The sequence below is a fragment of the Belonocnema kinseyi genome, chromosome 3, assembly GCF_010883055.1.
Source record: "Belonocnema kinseyi isolate 2016_QV_RU_SX_M_011 chromosome 3, B_treatae_v1, whole genome shotgun sequence".
Classification (NCBI taxonomy): Eukaryota; Metazoa; Arthropoda; class Insecta; order Hymenoptera; family Cynipidae; genus Belonocnema; species Belonocnema kinseyi.
In genome coordinates, this window is record NC_046659.1 from 140,640,875 (window position 1) to 140,659,446 (window position 18,572).

The 18,572-nt window shown below is 28.7% G+C and overlaps 1 protein-coding gene across 1 annotated transcript; it reads left to right on the top strand.

The window, feature by feature from the left end:
- Positions 1-213: 213 nt before the first annotated feature.
- On the top strand, positions 214-9,696 carry LOC117169324. The gene is made up of 4 exons (XM_033355652.1): positions 214-339; positions 5,380-5,579; positions 9,324-9,467; positions 9,552-9,696. Exons 1-4 carry the CDS (start codon positions 249-251, stop codon positions 9,636-9,638), a joined length of 522 nt encoding a protein of 173 aa, XP_033211543.1. The 5' UTR covers positions 214-248; the 3' UTR covers positions 9,639-9,696.
- Positions 9,697-18,572: the final 8,876 nt, after the last annotated feature.

Sequence of the window (18,572 nt, forward strand, 5' to 3'; positions counted from 1 at the left end):
TTTTTCCATTTTTTTTAAATCAGACCTTGTTTTATCTAAGATCTCATGTTAATTTCAAAATCCTGATTGCACGGTTTAAGGTTGAAAAAAATATGGAAATTTTTTTCGGAAACGAATAAATTTCCCGATAGAATTTTTTCTCTAATTAGAATATAATATTTTGAATTATTTAATTTCTCATGATCGAACTTTGTCGCTAATGATGATTCATATTTAACTGGAAAGTCCGCACATAAGTGATAGCTTGAATGGCAAACATATTCTATCTATCTGCGATAAGACGTCATTTTCGAACTGACATTGAAAGTAGAAGTGTCAACTCTGCCGTAACCATGCCTGGTGAGTTAAAAATAATTAAATTTTTAATTTGCATGAAATATCGAAATCCAATCTATAATTAGAACGTATTTAATTGAGATTAAATCACTTGCACAAAACTATTTGCTGGATCTTGATAACAACTTGCAAAAGAGCATAATAATAGCCTACTGGAGTCGGTCTAATTGATCGTAGAAACATTTAGTGGATTAGAAAGTGAAGTTCGTTATCAAATGTTATTTAGCGTTTTAGTTCTAATTTTTCTTTTTTTGAATAATGTAAAATATTTTAGAAATCTTATTTTATATTATCTATAATGCAATATAACACAACATTTCTTTGGCTCAGAATATTTCAGTCGCCTTTGAAGTGTTTCCTTGCTATTTACTTTTGAGCGAGTTACGACGTAAAGGTGATTTGTGTAGTCCAAGAGATAAGAGGTAAAGTAGATCAAAGCGATTGGACTCGATCAATTTTTTAATTTAAAAATATTGTAATATTCCGCGAGCTAGCTAAAAAGTAAAAAACAAAAACTGAATATCGTGTATGGTATTATTTGTTTGCAGTTCAAACTAAAAACGTTTTTATCAAATCTGTAATACTTTGAAAACGGGAATATCTTTTTTTTAATGTTTGATATGCGTTCATTACACACACTTCGCTTTCAGATAAAGTAATAAAATAAGTCATTTTAAATCTAGAATATGTATGTGAGATCATTTCTAAAAAAAAGAAGCTTTTTAAGAATCCCAAAATGTTTCAAGAGAATGAAAAAAATGTCTATAATTTTCTGGGATAATTTGAACTGATTTTTTATTTTAAGAAATGAATTTTAAGAGGAAAATTTGTAAAGATTTCAAAACATTTTAAATTATTTCTTAAAATTTTGAAAAATAGTATGGACTCTTTTAAAGCTAATTTTTTTTATTAGCAAGATTAGAAATTGTTCTACAAAATTCGATAGAGTTTGAGAGACACTTAGAAGTTTTAATTAAAATATTCAAAATTAATGTGAACTTGAAAACACTCAGAGAGGGAAAAAACATACCTTTTTAAGTATTTTGAAATTAAAATATTTAACCTTCTTAAAGATTTTCAAAGGTTTTACGGTAATGAAGAAATTTCTATAAAAGCCTGAGAAAATTCAAACTGATTTTTTATTTCTAAAAGTAAACTTTAATATAAAAATGGTAGAAATTTCATAAACATTTTAAATTATTTCCTACAATTTTGAGAAAGACTGTGGATAATTTTAAAGCCAAATTTTTCAAGTAACAAAATAACAAAGTCTTATAAAAGATTTAAGTTACTTTAAGACACATTTAGAAGTTTCGAAAAGATAGAAAAATTAATTTTAAATTTAAAAACATTTTCGAATAATTTAAAAAAAGTACATTTATGAATATTTGGAAATGAAAATTTTGAAGAGATAATAAATTTTTACTGTATTAAAAAAATTGTCTTAAGATGTGTGGAAAAATGCAAATTGATTTTTTAATCAAAAAATTTAATTTCCAGAGAATATTTAAAAAGATTTGAAAAGATGGCAAAAGATTTCAAAAATTGTGATTGCAAAATCTGAACGATTTTAAGGAAATTTTGTTTTTCAGTATTTACAACAAAATTTTTTTAATTCGAATAATTTAACCCTTAAACGGCCAAAACGCCACTACCGGTACACTGCTTTTCAACGGCCAATCACTAAGACTATTCGACACTAGAAAAAATTGAGACATATATATTTTTATTGCTTAAGATCTCCTCTTTCCGACAGTGCCAATGAAATTTCTCGAAAAATTTTCTTATTATCCCAAAATGCAGTTTAAACAAAAAAAACGTGATTTTTCGTGCCTTTTTTTTGTGAACCATTTTCCAAAGCTTTTCGAGTCTGTAATTAACCTGGAATCTCACGAACCGGTGGAATAAATGTCTAAACTTTGAGAATCCATGGTTCAAAGATCGATTTTTCGTTTTATTATTTTCAAAACGGCGTCTTAATGGCAAAATTTTTGTGAAAACATTCATGAATTTTTTTACAATAAACGATGCGCTATTCGGAAAAATCATCAAGAATAAAAAGTTCTTCTAATCAGCCAAGGAATATGCCTGATTTTTTTCGAAGCATTTTGGGCAAAATTTTGGATTTTGCATATGAACAATTTTTGCAAAATTCAAAATTTTGCTCAAAACGCTCCGGAAAAATTCAGGCGTATTTCTCGGCTGATTACAAGAACTTTTTATTCTTGACAAATTTTCCGAAAAGCGCATAGTTTTTCAATAAAAAATTTTCATAGTTCTAAGCATCGTGTAAGAGTAAAATGATTCACGAATATCTATCGTCCATCTGCCGCAAACAAAGTTTACGTTGCCCAACTATCACCAACGTGGAGGTTGACGAATACCGATAGTCTCTTTTTTTTAAGGGATTTTATATATTTTTTTTACATTTTTTAATTTTTTTTTTATGGAGAATTTTTTTCATTTCAGATTTCAATCCGTTGAAGTCATTTTGATCCTGCTGTTTCAGAATATAATTTTGAGAAACAATGTAAGCAGAAATACATGTTGCAATCAATGCAAAATCTAGTAGTCCTCTGGCGACATTGTTCATTATTACATAATGCTCTTGTTCGTATCCATGAAAAAACGTAATTTGGTTCAAATTGTTTTTGAGATGCTGTGTTGTTATGAAAAACAGATCTATATGATACATTCGGTCTGGGAAATTCCGATCCCGAATACTCGTCATCTGATGAATCATCTCCATCAGAGCCAGAGTAATCTGGATTAGGTATGATGATACATTCATCATTTTCATCGGAATCCCATTCCGATTCGGAGTTTGTTGCAATTTTTGAGGCTTTACGCTTTGGCATTTTTTTTTTTTTTGCTGGGTGTACTCGAAAATTCCCAGGATGACAATGCAGTGAAGGTGTGCTCAAAACGCTTCGAAAAAAATCAGGCGTATTCCTTGGCTGATTACAAGAACTTTTTATTCTTGATGATTTTTCCGAAAAGCGCATCGTTTATTGTAAAAAAATTCATGAATGTTTTCACAAAAATTTTGCCATTAAGACGCCATTTTGAAAATACTAAAACGAAAAATCGATCTTTGAACCATGGATTCTCAAAGTTTAGACATTTATTCCACCGGTTAGTGAGATTCCAGGTTAATTACAGACTCGAAAAACTTTGGAAAATGGTTCACAAAAAAAAATTGGCACGAAAAATCACGTTTTTTTTTTTGTTTAAACTGCATTTTGGGATAATAAGAAAATTTTTTGAAGAATTTCATTGGCACTGTCGGAAAGGGGAGATCTTAAGAAATAAAAATATATGTGTCTCAATTTTTTCTAGTGTCGAATAGTCTTAGTTGTTGGCCGTTGAAAAGCAGTGTCCCGGTAGTGGCGTTTTGGCCGTTTAAGGGTTAAAGACATTTAGAAGGTTTGAAAATTTTTGAAATGTTAAAAGAATAATTTAAGAGGTTTGAAAAGCTTCAAGATAATAAAAAACCCTTTCTTAAATATCCTGGACAAATTTTTAATCACTTTTAATTTACAAATTTAACTTTTAAGGTCTTGAATATCTTTCAAACTGCTCAAATTAAAAATTAATTTAAAACTGAAAAATTCTGGTTTAAAATTTTAATCTTTTTGGGTGCAAGTTCAACTATTGCTCTGGAAAATCGTCTTTTTGGATGAATTTAAACCTTTATAATTCAGTATTAAAAATATTTTTTAGTTTAATTATCAACTATTAATTTTTGGTTGAAAATTTATATTTCTTGTTTGTGTATTTATTTTTTTCGGTTAAAAGTTAAACTACTCTGTTAAAAATCTTCTAGATTAAAATATATCTTTTTGGTTGAGGATTTTACTGTTTTTTAATAAAATTGCACTAATTTGGGCGTAGCACGTGATTGAGGATACTAATTGTAATAAAATATAGGACCATGATTTTAATCCGAATTTAAAAATAATTCTATTTGCGTGTTTACCTCTGAGGGTAAATTTCGATTGATGCTTTACTGCGTTTTCAAGCACAGTGATTTAATTAATGGAATTTAATAGGGCAATTTTATTATTTAAAGAGAATATAAATAGGGAAACATAACATCGAAATATGCATAATTTTACTTTAATAATTTAAAATGTCATGCTATCCAAAGTTGCACAATTAAATTATAGTCAGAACAATTAAATTAAATTAATTTATTTATTTCAAATGCCATAATTTGAAAATTAAACACTTACGATTAAAAATTAAAACAAAATTAAAAAGAAGAGCTGCTAATTCTAATTATAGACTTTTCAACAGAGAATAATTAATTTTAACCAAAAATAGTTTAATTTTCTTATCAGTTCGCATTACTTGAATACTTTAAAAATATAAATATAGAAAACTGGAAATTGTGATTGAAAAATCAAGTTTCTTTTTCATTACAAAGCTCACTTTTCGAAAAAAAAAATGGAAAAAATACGTACTGTTATTAGCTTTCTGTCAAATGACGTTTGATCCCCTTTAAAGAAGGTTCAAGGGATAATTTTTTTTTTTATTCAAATACTCTAGACGACTATTTTCTTTGAAAATGGTGAAAAAGTCACTTGTTTAATTTTGGTAATTCAAATTTTTTCGATAATGTACGTATTTTTTTCATCGAGAAAGTTACACCTAAAATATTCAAACTTTTGTCAAAATTTGAATTTCAAGCCAAAAATTCTCGAAAAAATTTAATTAATATATTTTAAAAAAAGGTTTAATTCGACCCCAGTTTGTTTAAAGTCCGAGAAAAATTCCGAGATATACGCAAAAAACTGGAAAACGTGACCTTGCATGGCCATATTCAAGGTTAAAGGCTGAAAACTTCATAAAAGATTTTCTTTTCTTACGTATCCAAGGAGCTAGTCCCTTCACTGCTTTTTATTATTTTTCATAGATTTGAGAAGAGTACAAAAAGCTGAACTAACTTATATTCAAAAAACACCTTACATAAATGCAAATTCGAGACATGTAGTTTATGTTTCTCTGATTACACAATGTATGAACGGACTCATGTTCTAGGATACAAATGGGTCAGATACTCAGGAGCTCGTTGCATTGTACCTAAAATGATTACTGTTGGTCGGGATCTTGATGGTTCAAACTTGGTTATCGGAAGGGCAACGCATCACGGTGATCTTCTTCCTGCGAAGGTCAAACCGGAACATGGGGTGGCCTACGTCTCTTATGGAGGTCAGGAACACGCAAAACATGATTTCGAGGTAATAACTTAATCCTATAAATAATTAACTATTTTTAATCAACAAAATAATTAGTAGATTCCCCTTTCCTCACCTCCCTCAATCCTACGTTCTCATCACTTCTTGTACTTTTTCTATTCCCTTTTACACCTTTCCTCACTTCCCCATCCCGACTACTTCCCATCCTATAGTAGCCTTTCTTAACACTTTTCTATCTCCTCTATTCACACACTTATCCTGCTTCTAGATCGTCAAGGTTACCACACGTAATCCTCTTTTCTACTTTTTGTACCTTCTTTAAGCACTTCACACTTCTTCTCTTGATATTTCTCCCCTCCCCTACGCTACTTCTCCTATCCTCACTTCTACTTTCGTTCTCTTTGCATCCCACATCCCTTCAACAGCTACTTCATATCCTATGGTAACTTTCATAAGCTATCCTTTACCTTGTACTTTAAACTCTTGTACATCCCGACCCATCTTTTTATACCACTATCTTTATTCCTCTCCTTGTCTTCCCCTACTTTTCCCTAATGCTTACTTTGCACCCTATAATAGTCTTCGTAAGCCTGGCCCTGCCTCATCTCTACATCTCTTCACACACAAATATTAATCCCATACTGTTATTATCCATACTACCCTGTTATTTACTTCCCACACACTATTTACACGTTCCTAATTTCTTCTTCCCTCTCATACTTATTTATTTATACTTATATACCCTAACTCTCCTATTTATTATATTCTCATTTCCATTCGCTTGCTCCCCTACTGTAACATTCTCCACTACTTCCTTTCACCGACTGGTTTCTATTGTACACTATTAGCCTTCACAAGCCCACCTCTACCCACTCTCTACCACCTATTACCGTCTGCAGCTATTTCCCATTGGTCATGACACGTACTATACCTTTCCTACTTTCCATCTTCTAGAGCCCTTCAATTCTTTTCTTTTAACTCTCGTACAATAGCTTTCTTATTTTTATTCCCTATTTAAGTATCCGCAATTCCTCTCCTTGCTCTCCACCACTTTTCTTGACCGCTTACTTAGTATCCTATAATATCTCTCGCAAGCCTGGATCTGCCTCATCTTTTCAACCTCTCACACCCAACTGTTAATCGTATACAGTTCTTATCTATACTACCCCGTTTCCTACTTCCTACCCACTATTTATGCGTCCCTAATTTCTCCTTTTCTTTCATACCTATCTAATTATACTTATTCACCCTACCTCCCCTACTTATTCTATTCTCACACCCTGTCCCTTGCCTCCCTACCTTAATATTCTCCACTACTTCCCTTTACCGTTTGGTTTCTGTCTGGTACTGACTTTTAGAGACCTTTCCCTACCGTCTTGCTGCATCTTCTAACGCCCTCCTCTTACTTTCTCACATACCATGTCTATACTTCTAACTCCATACTTTCCATCTTTTCTTTACACCCTCCTCACTTTTTGTTGTCCCCTATCAACTTTCCTCACTTAATATCATTCCTCCTAATTTCTCTACACTCACTTCTCACAACCCTCACTTCCTATTCTTCCCCTTCTCTCGCTTCTCTACTTCCCCTGAAATTGCCTCCTTCCTCTTCCTCCACATCACCTTTATTCACTTTGCCCGTCTATACTTTCTCTACCTCACCTTCGCTCGCTTCCCTACTTCTCCTGAAATTTTCTACTTCTCCCTGCACTTCACCTTTGCTCACTTCCTCTTCTTCACTTCCCCTAATTCTCCCTTAACTCTCCTGACTAACTCTCCTCTTATTTCCCCTTACTTTGCCTCCCCTCACTTCGCTATGAAACCCTAAAAAAACGATAACTTTGAGGTATTCAATATAACCGAAATTTTTTCGGAAAAGGGAAAAAATATTAACGGTAAAATAAAAACCTTCACTTAAGCATAACACAATAATATTAGCTCAAAGAAGCAAAATCATTCTAGAACATATTCTGACGAAACGATTTTTTTTTAATCGTACTTTTATTTTTTCGTTAGCATACCATAAGGGCCTATTTCAAAGAAATAAAGAAAATTAAGTTACAGGAAAAACTTATTTTGAAGAATTCGAAATGAAAACTTTGAAGCTTTTTAATAATTTTGAAAATTTTTGAGACTAAACTTCTCTAGAGGTTTCTGGGAAAATTTTTATGTTTTACGTTTAATTTCAAAAGAATAATTTTAAGTTTGAAATATTTTTAATTGGTTGGAAAAAAATATCGAAACCCGTAAAAAAATTCTTCTAATTTTTCAGAATTTAAACAAATTTTAGGTAACACTGATTTGCAGGGCGTTAGGAGAATAACAAAAATATTCTTGAGATTCATCAGAAAATTTCAAATGCTTTTTTCATCTATTCTAAGAGAAAATTTAAAAAGAAAATAGAAAAAATGTCCAATTATTTTCTAAATTCTGAAAAAAAGACGTAAAAGATTTTATGGTAAAATTTGTCTATAATACATCATTTTAGAAAAAATTTGAGTAAGTTTAAAAAATACTTAGAACTTTTGAAAATGGGTTTGAAATAATAAAAATGAAGAATTTGAAAGATTTTAAAACAATTTCTTTAATTTTGCAGAATTAAAAAAATGAATAATTTGAAAATATTAAAAGGTTTACAAATTTTCAAAGGATTAAAAAAGCTAAAATTCCTGAATATCTTTTAAAAAGTCTCAAATATTTCTCAATAATTTGTAAAATCCTGTAAAATAATTTCTTTTTATTTTCTAGATTCCTTTTTGGCACATCTGAAAAACTCAAAAATCTTTTATAATTTTCTTAAGAATGCACAAAGTTTATATTTATATAAAAGTATGTTAACAAACTAATAATACTTATTTTCTTGTCAGTAATTGCAATATTTGTGTGACTAAAAAAATATTTAAAACACATTTAGTTTTAGATCAAAATATTATTTTATTTATTTATATACAAGACACCAACTTAAAAGAACCTGTTATTTAAAAAACGTCTATTATGTTTATAAACATAATACAAACAATGTTACGTAATATCTGAATATATGTTTTCAGATTGAAAATTTTCGTTTTTATCACTGTCCAAATTTGGCGTAACACCTCCGAACGAAAAAAAATTCCCCTCCATTTTGTCAAAACCTGTTCCTATTCTTTAATCAAAAATTTTTTTGTCGATTCAGTAACTCAATACCAAGAAAGTAAAATTGTTACTTTTTTCAAATTAAAAATTCTTTTTTTTTCTTTTCTGTCCAAAGTTGAAAAAACGTGTTCCTCGAGCGAAAAAAAATTTTCTTTCTAAATTTTTTCAGAATCCAATAACATTTTCCAGTCGAAATTTGTAGGGTTCAATTCAGCACTTATTTATTTTGAAAGTACTTACTCAATCTTCAAAAATCAAAAATCAATATTTAATAACTTTACAGAAAAAAACTTTTTGTTTAAACAAATTTAACTTATTCAGAGGAAATAGACGTGGAATTCTGATATTTTTCAAATTGTGCAGTTCGGTCATCTCCCACACGGTCCCTGGACGGTCGCGCCCGCGTCAGTGGCTAACCAATTAAAAAGACGACCGAAGAGCGGGAAGGCCTCGCTGGTTTTATTTGAGTATTTTAGCATGACGTTATGCTCGCTATTACGTCAAAGTGCCAATTATACTAACCTACCTGACATGTCCATCCATCTTAGCATGATCGTGACGTCATGCTACAATACTAAATGCGTAAATGCACACATTTACTGCCATTCTTCAATTATTATAAAATAATTTTCATGAAATTACAACTTTTAGATCTTAATGCCAGCTTGCATCCATTGGGTCCCTTCAAGAAATGGAATTGTCCCACATGGATCAGTAGAAGTTGGAAGTACAAGCACAGGTGAAACTCTTTACGTGGGGCGAGTCCTCCACAATGGAGTAATGACTTCTGGAAAGGTATTCTATTTTTGTCAATTATTGTTTTATTATAATAAGTTTTCTTTAGTTTAACCTAATTTTTCTTTTCTGTATTCCTTCCAGATTCAGCCAAGCCACCACTGTCTCTACATACCTTATGATGGACACGAAATCTCTTATAAGGATTACGAAATTCTTGTGCAAAATTAAATTTTAAAAGTGATGGACAAAAAGTATTTTTTGAAGATTAAAGTTTTCTAAAACATAAGATTGTTTTTATATATAATTCTGGAAAGTCAATGCTAGTTTTAGAAATCGAATTCAAGATAAAAGTTTTATTAGGTGACAACTAAAGTTTGGTAATTTTAAGCAATTTTAAAGACTTTTAATGAGATATTTTAAGGAATTTCCTAGTATCTCAAATGATTTCAGAAGACTACAAATATTTCAACTTTTTCTTTTTGGTTCAAAATTGAACTATTTGGCTGAAAAATTTAACTGGCGTTTTGGTTGAAAAATCGTTCTTTCTTTCAGAATTAATTTCCTAAGGAAAATTCAACTATTCCATTTCTGTTGTGAATTTGTATTTTTTATTTGCAAACTCCATTATTTAATAGAGTTTCTTGTTGAGAATTCTGTTGTTGGTCAACAATTATTCTTTTATTAAAAATATAACTACTCCATTTTCAATTACAATTATATCGTTTCAGTTGAAAATGTAACTGTTTGTATGAAAATGTATCTTGTTTAGTTGAAAATTGAACTACTGGTTTCAAAATCAACTAGTTTAAGACTTTGCCTTTTCAGTTGAAAAATTAATATTTTTGTTTATGAATTATATTATTTTAATTTTCCCAATTGGAAAAATTATATATAACTTATATACAGTTCTTCCTAAAAATGTATCAAAGAAATGAATATTATATTTAATATTTCACACTGTCTCAACTATACATAATTTTTTCGCCTGGGCTATTATTATTTTATTTTTAGCACTTCGGTAAAAAATTATTTATTGGTTGTTCTTGCTGGAAATTCACCTGTTTTGTTACATTTTTTAATAACAATTAATAATTATTTAGTTCACTCAAATTAACTAATTTAATTTACACTCCATTTAACAATTTTTTAATCAAGTCTTTTTTTCTTCAAAATTCACCTGTAAACCTTTTTTGTTAAAAGTGGATCGTTTTAATTGAAAATTCAACTATATCCCTAAAAATGAATCTTTTTAAGTTCAGAATAGAACTGCTTGTTTGAAATTTTGATTTTTTATTTTAAAAATTGATCTTTCTAGTTTAAAATTTAATTATTTGGTAAAAAATATATCAGAATCGTATAAAATTAAACAATTTTGTGAAAAAGTAATTTTTGTTGTTGAAAATTCAATAAATTCCAATCAAAAAATTTATTTTCTAACCATTTATCTAATTAACATTTATTTAATTAAGCATTTATCTCAGAATATAGGTTTTTCAGTTAAAATTAAATCTACTTGCTTAAAAATTGGCCTTTTTAGATAGAAAATTGATCTTTTTGATTAAAAATTAAATTATTTGTTTGAAATTTAATTAGCTTCGCGTAAAATTTAACATTTTTTTTATAACTTTTTATGTTCTTTGTTGAAATTCGACAACTACAATAAATTCATTTGAAAGATTAATATTGGTTTTAGAAATACTACATTTTTGGTTCGAAGTTTATCGTTCTCTCTTAAAAATTCAACGATTTGTTTGAAAATGTGTACTTTTTAGTTAAAGATAAAACTATTTTCTGAAATTTCGTCGGTTTAACTAAAAAATTCATCCTCATAGTTTAATGTTCAATTATTTGGTTGATAATAATCAACATCCTATGAAATTTTTAAATGATGTGAAACAGTATTTTTTTCTCATTAAAAATTCTCTTTTTTTGTTACAAATTTGTAATTTTGGTTTAAAAATTAACCTATGTGGTTGACATTAAACATTTTTTGTCGACAGTTCATTTATTTTGTTTAAAAGTTAATAAATTCCAAATATTCAATTAAATAATTAATTTTTTAATAAGAAATCCTCGATTTTTGTTAAAAGTTAATTTTTTCATTTGAGATTTCAACTATTTGTCTCAAAATATACCTTTATCATTGATAAATTAATTATAAATTGATAATAATAATAATAAATAAATATATTAATCGACATTCTATGAAATATTTAAATTTTGAAAAACTGTATTTTTTTCTAATAAAAAATTCTCCTGTTTTGTTAAAATATAGTCTTTACAGGTCTATTTTGTTAAAAATTCAATAAATTCAATCAAAAAATTAATTTCTTTACCATAAAATTCTCCATTTTTGTTAAAAGTTTACCTTTTTCAGTTGAGATTTTAACCATTTATCTCAGAATATACCTTTTTAATTTAAAAGTCAAACAACTTGTTTAAAAATTTGCCTTATTAGTTAGAAAATCGATCTTTTCAGTTAAAAACTAAATTATTTGTTTAAACACTAATCAAGGGTTTTAAGGGGTTTCAAATTTGATTGTAACCTGACTTAATTATCTTCAATTTTAAAAACTAACCAACGTTTTAAAATCTAAACGATTTAACCATTTTTTGAACAAGTCAACCCCTTCCCCATTGTCACAATTATTCACAGAACCTGCTACCCCGTCCCCTCCCCCCCAGGCGGATTGACTTAGCTTTTGAATGGTCCCTAAATTATTCAGGGAAACTAAATCTGGAAACATAGTCCCGACATGACATAGATTATGCTAATGCTATAAAAGTTTCTTGAATCGATAATTCCGCGTGCCCTTGAAAATGTAATTTCTATGGAGCGAGCGGGTAATGAAAGTGTTTATTGAGAAGGACACCCTATAGATCAGGGGCACGTGGCCGTTGCCCCATTATTCCCATAGCGGGGCACGTGGCTGCTGAGAAGCCCCATTGTGTCTCCCCGACACTGGGGGTTCTGCCATTTAATATTTTGATCGAAATAGGCCTAGGGTTGCCAATGCACGATTTCCTTTTGATCAATTTCTCGCGCTCGGCTAGGTGCCCACTCTACGCATATTCAGCAACAGCTGCATCATCGTGGCACCAAGTACACCGGACAATGATACAATATTGCGTGAAATACATTTGCTGGAGCGAATCTGATTATCAGAATAACCCCATACTTTTGCTGCTCAAACTTCCCCCAAAACGATACATGTTATAATAGTTGATGTGTTTTTCGGGGGGTGATCCCACTACAAAAGAATTAGGGACTAACAAATAAGTTGAATCAATCCTTTGCTTCAAGGAGAAAAAAAATGATTTGTTGTTAGGAACACAGTAGGTTTGCCGAAAAAGCTCAAAATTATTATACAGTTCAGCTTCTCAATAAGGTGGCTCTCAATAGTGCCGTTAATACCGAGCTGAGCTCAGACTCTACCCCCACTCCTTCGATTTCCCCTACTCATCCAGAGTGTGGTTCCGAGTTTCTCAATAGTGCCGCGCGAAGGTTAGGGATCATCCATAAGCTACGTTACCAATTTTTGTTCATTTTTGCTCCCCTCCCCCCTTCACACCGAAAATCTACGTGACCATTTGGCGAATTATAAACTTCGTTAATAAATGGACAATGAAAATAAAAAAGTGATTTTCAGAGTAAGCGTTGAAGTGTGCCTAATAGAATTTTATGCGACAGTTAGTCCGGCTATTATTAAAATTTTAAACTAGGAAAGTTTAAGTTTGAATAAAAAATGGCAGAGTTACAATTTTAATTTTAAAAAAATTTTAATTATTTACAAAATCGGATGCAAAATTATTAATTTTCTATACAATACCGTTGAATTATCAAATGAAAAATTTGAAAGTTTGATAAAAAAAAGCTAATTATATATTAGAAAAGACGAATTTACAACCAAATATGAGAACTCTTGAACCAAAAGTTGAATTTTTAACTACACTATAAAAACTTTTAACGAAAAAAACGAATTTTTCAGAAAATACGTCAATTTTCACAAAAAGTTGAAATTTTACTTAAAAAAGAACCATTTTCGTTAAGCAATGAAATCGGTAAATTTTCAACTAACAAAGTAATTTTTCAAGGATAAAAAAATTTTCTGAACAAAACAGTTTCATTTCCAACCAAAAACATGAATTTTTTTCAAAAATGTAGTTTTTGTTAATTGTTAATAAAGTAGTTCAACTTTGAAATCTAGATGTTAAATTTTTAACCAAAAAAATTAATTTTCTACCGAAAAAAGAAAATGGGTTTTTGAACAAATTCAATAATTCTAAACCAAAAAATTGAAGTTTCTGATAAAAAAAGAAGAATTCTAAACCAAACAGTTGAATTATCGACTAAAAAAAAATTTCAAAAAAAAGTTTAATTTTCTACCGAAAAAAGACGAATGTCCATCCAAATAAAAGAATTCTCAGCCCAAAAGTTGAATTTTTACTTTAAAAAGAACCATTTGCGAGCAAAAATGAAAGAGATAAATTTTCAACTACCAAAGAAATTTTTCAACAACAAAAAAATAGAAATTTTTAACAAACCAGTTTATTTTCGAACAAAGATGACGAATTTTTTACTAAAATTTTGAATTCTCAATCAAAAAATGCATTTTTGAATGCAGTTGAATTTTTAAAGAAAACGATTAGTTTCGTACCAAAAAATACGAATTTTTAATAAAATTCGAGAATTTCAAACCCAAAAATTAAATTTTTAAGAAAGAAAGAAATTTTTTTAGTCTTTAAGCAAGAAGTACAACTTTAAAACCTAGTTTTTAAAATTTTTATCCAAAAAAAAAATTTTTTAATATAATCCAACAATGAATAACCAAAAAGTTGAATTTTCTACTAAAAGATATTAGTTTTCAAACAAAAAAGTTTAATTTTCTACCGAATAACAAAAACGGATTTTTTGTCAAAATTTAAGAATCCTGGATAAAAAAGTTTTGGTTTCAACTAAAAAAGAGGAATTTTCATATCGAAAGATTAATTAACCACAAAAGAAGATGAATTTTCAATCAAATTCAAGAATTCTCAACCGAACAGTTAAATTTTTAAGAAAGAAATAAAATAATCTTTTTTAGTTTTTAGGAAAGTAGTTTAACTTCAAAACCCCTGTGTTTACTTGTTTTACCAAAAAAAAATTTTCAACAAACTTCAGGAATTCTCAACCGAAAAGTGGAATTTTTAACTCAAAAAGAAGAATTTTTATACAAAAAGATTAATTTATTACCAAAAAAGATGAATTTTCAATATAATCTGAAGTTTCTCAACCAAACAGATGAATTTTCAATTAAAAAAAAAATTTTAACCAAATGTAAAGTTTTCTACCGAACGAAACAAAGAAGTTTTTTTAACAAAAAAATCGAGAATTTTGAACCAAAAAGTTGAAGTTTAACTAAAAAACATGAATTGTGAAACAAATGATTAAATTACTACGAAAAAAGACAATTTTCTGGAAACAAACTAAAAACGTTACCATATCTACTTCTAGAAAAAGAAATTTCTCTGAATTCTAAAAAGTTAATATATGTGTAGCGTTACTTTGACTGCCCCCCCCCCCTCATTACCAACCGTAGGGTTTTTTAAGACACCCACCCCCCTAAAGTGATACCGTAGTTTCTGTATATATTATGTTTATGTATATTACTTTTACTCCAGCAAGAAACATTAATGCCAGTGCGGCACTATTGAGAAAGGGCTTCCGAAGTTCGTGCGCGCTTGAGACCGTTTTTTTATGGCATACCAAAAAAATTTTTTAAATTTAAAAACATCTCTCCATTAGACTCGATTGAAAAATTTATAATTTAATAGTAAATTGGGACTCAATGGACTTCACGGTAAATCGAGGTTGTCTGAAATATTTGTCTTCTCCTTCACAAGTTGGGTCAGACAGGTCTTTGCGGTAAGATGAAGGTTTGCAATGACGATCTAAATGATCGTGGCCTTTTTCATGATCCGCGTGAGAATCTGTCTAACCATACGAGTGATGTAAGATATTTAATTCGACAGCGTCCTTTTATGAGTCTATCGGGCCGTCTGCAGAGTGAGTCGTGATATTTATGTTCTATGGCCTTAAAAGCGAACAACTCACCTGACATGATCATCACCTTAGCTGTGATTATTGGTTATATCGTATGGCGCGAACTTTGAAAATGGTTCGGTTAGATCAATAGCACTGTATCTATATGACAACAATAAAATGAAACTACCTATGAAATTAGACTGTGGCGGCGTTCGGGAATAATTATTAGCCGCCAGCTGAAACCCTTCGGTAAAGGGCTATCTAACGCTCACTTTACAGGGGGCGTTACAGGGTCATTAGAATGGAATTTTAAAAAATGTTCAACTTTTTGTATAAAAAGCAAAATTTAGCATTTTTTGGTAAAGTTTATGAAAGAGATTTTTTCAATTAAATATAATATTTAAAAAATGTCAAAAAGTTACTTTTGTATATTTGTACCTCAAGTTGCAAAAAACGTAATTAAGTTTTTACACGTTGTTATTCTTTTTTACCTATTGAAGAAACAGGTAGATTTTTAAAAAAATTTTAATTAATTTTTTTCTCTTTTTTTACGAATCTGAAAAATTGAGCCATTTTTACAAAACCGTATCATCTGAAAAGTGGTAATTAATATACTAAGTAATGAAATTAATAATTTGTCATAATAATTACATTCTTTGATAATTACATATATTTATGAATTAATGACTGGTTAAGAGTAGCTACTTTATTAAATTCAGTTATAATTGATGTAATTAATTAATCAATAATTCCACTCGTTTATAATTAATATGAGTAATGAATTATTGATTACCACTTTAAAGCCTTTGTTGTAACATTTCAATCATTTTTTAACTACATATTAACCTTTCTATGACAAATCCGATGATTAAAATTGAGATTAGTAATATAAAGATCGAAAGTTTGTGTTATTTTTTGTGCAAAAATAGCTCATGTTTCAGGAACAGTGAAAAAAAGAAAAACTTTGTTCTCTAAACTTTAAAAAAATGTACTTGATTTTTTATTTAATTGAAACAAGCATAAAAAATGAAAAAGAAACACTTTTCAGCAACTTATCAACAAAAGTGAATTTTTTATCATTTTTTTAAATATTTGACTTTTTATGAAATAATTTCTAGAATTTTATTTCATCTATCCTTATTCTATTCAATAAACTGCACCCCTTAATGAAATTGCTATCTCAGTAAGAAAATCTAATTACTTTTTATCAAAAGTTAATTTTTAATTTATTTCTGGTTCTTTGGTCAAAAAAGTAATTATTTTGTTGAAGATTCGTTTTTTTTTGCTAATTGATTGTCTTAGCAAAAAATTCTGAGAATCCATTTTTGTTTAAAAATGGATCGCTTCTACTTCAAAATTAAACTATTAAATTTTTCAATCAGAATTTATCATTTTTTGTTTAAAACGTAATATTTATTGGTAGAAAATTCAAATGTTTAGTGGAAGATTCGCATTCTGTACTTTAAAATTTAAGAAACTGTTTGAAAATTATTTTCTTGCGTGAAAGAAAAATATTCCTTAATTGAATATTTATCTGTTTTAGTAGAAATTTTGTCGTTTTTGGTTCAAGATGAAACTACTTACCTAAAAATTAAACTATTTTGTCAAAAATTCATTTTTTTTAACAATCATTTTTTTGAGGGACTAATTTAAGTATTCCATTTTCAGATAAAAATTTATCATCATCAGTTATCAATTCAAAGGGAATATATTAAAACAATTTTTTTTTTAAATAATTATGTTTGTTTACTTGCATTAATTATTATCTCACTTTAACTGAAAAGTGGAGAGGAAGTCAAAAATTGTAGACTGGGCTCAAAATTTCCTATTAAAATTTTCAGAGAATATTATGATAAATAATAATAAACTATTTAAACATCTATTGATGTGACATTTAATTATTATATATCATAATATTCTTCTAGAATTTCATTTATTTTCCAAAGTTTTCTACAAATATCTTGAAATCCTACAAAATTCCTTAAAAGTCCTCGACATTTGTCGATCAAATCTTAAAAAATAATATATTTATAAACACTGTGAAATTCTTCAAAAGGCTTAAAACCCGTTAAAATTTATTGAAATTTTTTTAAATCCTTTAAAATCCTTCAAAACATCCTGATATGTTTGAAAATATGTTGAAATCCACTGGAATTCAAATAAAATTTAAGTCATTCAGTAAAAATAAAAAAAAGTTTGAAACCCTATAAATCTTTTAAATTATTTAATCTTTTAAATTATTTAATCTTTTAATATCTCTTCAAATATTTTAATTACTTTCATTTCGTTAAATATTTTGAACATATTTAGAATCACTGAAAATTCTAGAAATATTTGAAAATCCTTCAAATATTATAAGCTCTTTTGGAATTCTTCTAATAAATATCGTACATCACTCACATAGTTACACGCCTCTTCAAGTGGAATATAATAAACTCGTCCTGCAAACATTGCCCTAATATCAAATTGCAACGTCTTGTGGAAATGTTGGTTTGGAAGAAATACGGAGAAATAAGGGGCTCGAATCCAAATTTTAGTAAAATATAACATTTAAAAACGAGTTCTGCTATTAATTTCTCTTATTTTTATTTCAATTATACCTTTTCTATCTTTAACATTTTAAAATAAACTCCTAAATCAATTATGAATTTTAAACCTCTGTTTGAATCAGTTCTATTTGATAAGCGCTATATTCAGACTTCCTAAATTTTGATTTTAGCTATATCAAAACACTTTCGATCATAAATCATAAAATTTTCTCCTACCATTTCGCTGGTGGGCTACTTATCGCTCACTTTTTAGGGCGCCATATTGTCTCATGATATTTTGAGTTTGAACCAAACATCGTACATCACTCATAGGGTTTTCCTGCTCTTTTGATTTAATTTAAATACTTTAAATTGAGCATTTTTTTCATATATGGATGTATAATTTTCTAAATTTTATGACTTTGTAAATGACAAGTAACCGAGAAAAGACCAGAAACTTCTTTTTTTTAAAGACTATCCCGAAACATTTATGTTGAGGATTTTATTCCTGATGAGAAAATTTTCATGTTTACCACTATAAAATTGGTTAGCTATTCATCAATTTAATTGGTCATAGCTCTACGTGTATAAAATTTTCCAACGAAATAT